The sequence below is a fragment of the Mirounga leonina genome, unplaced genomic scaffold (assembly GCF_011800145.1).
Source record: "Mirounga leonina isolate KUSES-001 unplaced genomic scaffold, KU_Mleo_1.0 Mir_172, whole genome shotgun sequence".
Taxonomy (NCBI): domain Eukaryota; kingdom Metazoa; phylum Chordata; class Mammalia; order Carnivora; family Phocidae; genus Mirounga; species Mirounga leonina.
The window spans coordinates 11,318,349-11,319,778 of NW_023270442.1; the positions used below are offsets into that span (position 1 = coordinate 11,318,349).

Sequence of the window (1,430 nt, forward strand, 5' to 3'; positions counted from 1 at the left end):
TCCAGGCAATTCAGTCGGAAAACTGACAGCTGCAAAGATTGGTATTTTTTTGATGTCACAAATCAAGGACTTGGTAAAGCAACAGAAATAGAAATATGAAAAGGAGGTATCCCCTAAAGAAGGCGATTGTTCCCTTTAGCACAAATAATGTTTAAAAAGCTCAAAACATAGCTGTTAATATTAAATGAAAATAGAACTGAGATTGTTATGCCAGATTGAAGAAGTTTATTAGAAAAATGGAGAAAAATAATCTGTATGAAAATCAAAAGGCAGGATCTATGACAACATCATCCAGATGAGACACCTGGCAGGAGCTCACAGGATAATTTTCACATTCTTCTACTTTTCACGAGTTATAACCAAGAAAGGAAGGACTCGTAGTTCAGACAAAGAGAGCACCAGAGTCCAAGTCTTCAGATAATGTCATGTCTAACACCTGTGATGTAGGATAATCAGCACCCAACCATGTGGCTCAGAACATGTGGGGCTCAGACCTGGTGAGTCCCACGTGCAGGTGCGGAGGGTGAGAGTCTCCCAAGGTGACCTCAGTTAGTAGCAGCCAAAGCCAGAGCCGCATCCAGAGCCACAGAGAGAGCGGGAGCCGTATCCGTAGCCACAGCCCAGTTTGCGGAAGCCACAGCCATAGCTGGAGCCATAGCCACAGCCCTGGCCTCCATAGCCGCAGCCTCCGTAACCGCAGCCTCCGTAGCCGCAGCCTCCGTAGCCGCAGCCTCCGTAACCGCAGCCTCCGTAACCGCAGCCTCCGTAACCGCAGCCTCCGTAACCGCAGCCTCCGTAGCCAGAGCCTCCGTAGCAGCTGCCACACATGGTGTTGGTTGTTGAGGTTTTGCTTGGGTGGAGGAGAGGAGAAGTGTCACTTCAGTGTGGTGTGGACATTTCTCCCTACAGAGGCCTTTTATATGCTCTCAATGTGGGTGTCACCCAGCACACGTGTCATGTCATTGGCTAATTTTATGATTAATTGCATTAGTTTGTTGTTTCTCAACCATAAGATAAAGCTTCGGAGGTATTAAGGTGATTTGCTTTGTTTGGACTTTTTATCCAGTTTAGGGCTTGAATGAGGGGAGATGCTCATGCACTCTACACAGTCCTGCCCCAAATTAGACTTTCATTTTAACCTCCCACGATCATCCTTTATTTCAAAAAAGAATGCATTTGTTAGGATCTTGGCCCCCAAATAATTATATTATTGTATAGCTTTTCACAGAGAATAACTTTTCTTTTTATTCATGAGTTTTTCTTCTCTTGATCCAAATAATTTCTTCAGGGATTTGATGTCTTTTTCTATATTGAAATATTGAAAGCATAATGTATCTTTCATGCTCATGATGTTCATAATAATTTAACTCATTAAAAATCAAGGGAAACAGGTCTGAACAAAGTATCTTCTACTTTCTTGTTTATACCAA

At 43.2% G+C, this 1,430-nt stretch overlaps 1 protein-coding gene across 1 annotated transcript; it reads right to left on the bottom strand.

The window, feature by feature from the left end:
* Positions 1-549: 549 nt before the first annotated feature.
* On the bottom strand, positions 550-828 carry LOC118018758 (keratin-associated protein 6-1-like). The gene has a single exon (XM_035017499.1). The coding sequence runs from the start codon at positions 826-828 to the stop codon at positions 550-552; it is 279 nt and encodes a 92-aa protein (XP_034873390.1).
* Positions 829-1,430: the final 602 nt, after the last annotated feature.

Bases quoted from the DNA above. Each gene is read 5' to 3' on its own strand.
- LOC118018758 (XM_035017499.1), bottom strand. From the start codon at position 828: ATGTGTGGCAGCTGCTACGGAGGCTCTGGCTACGGAGGCTGCGGTTAC.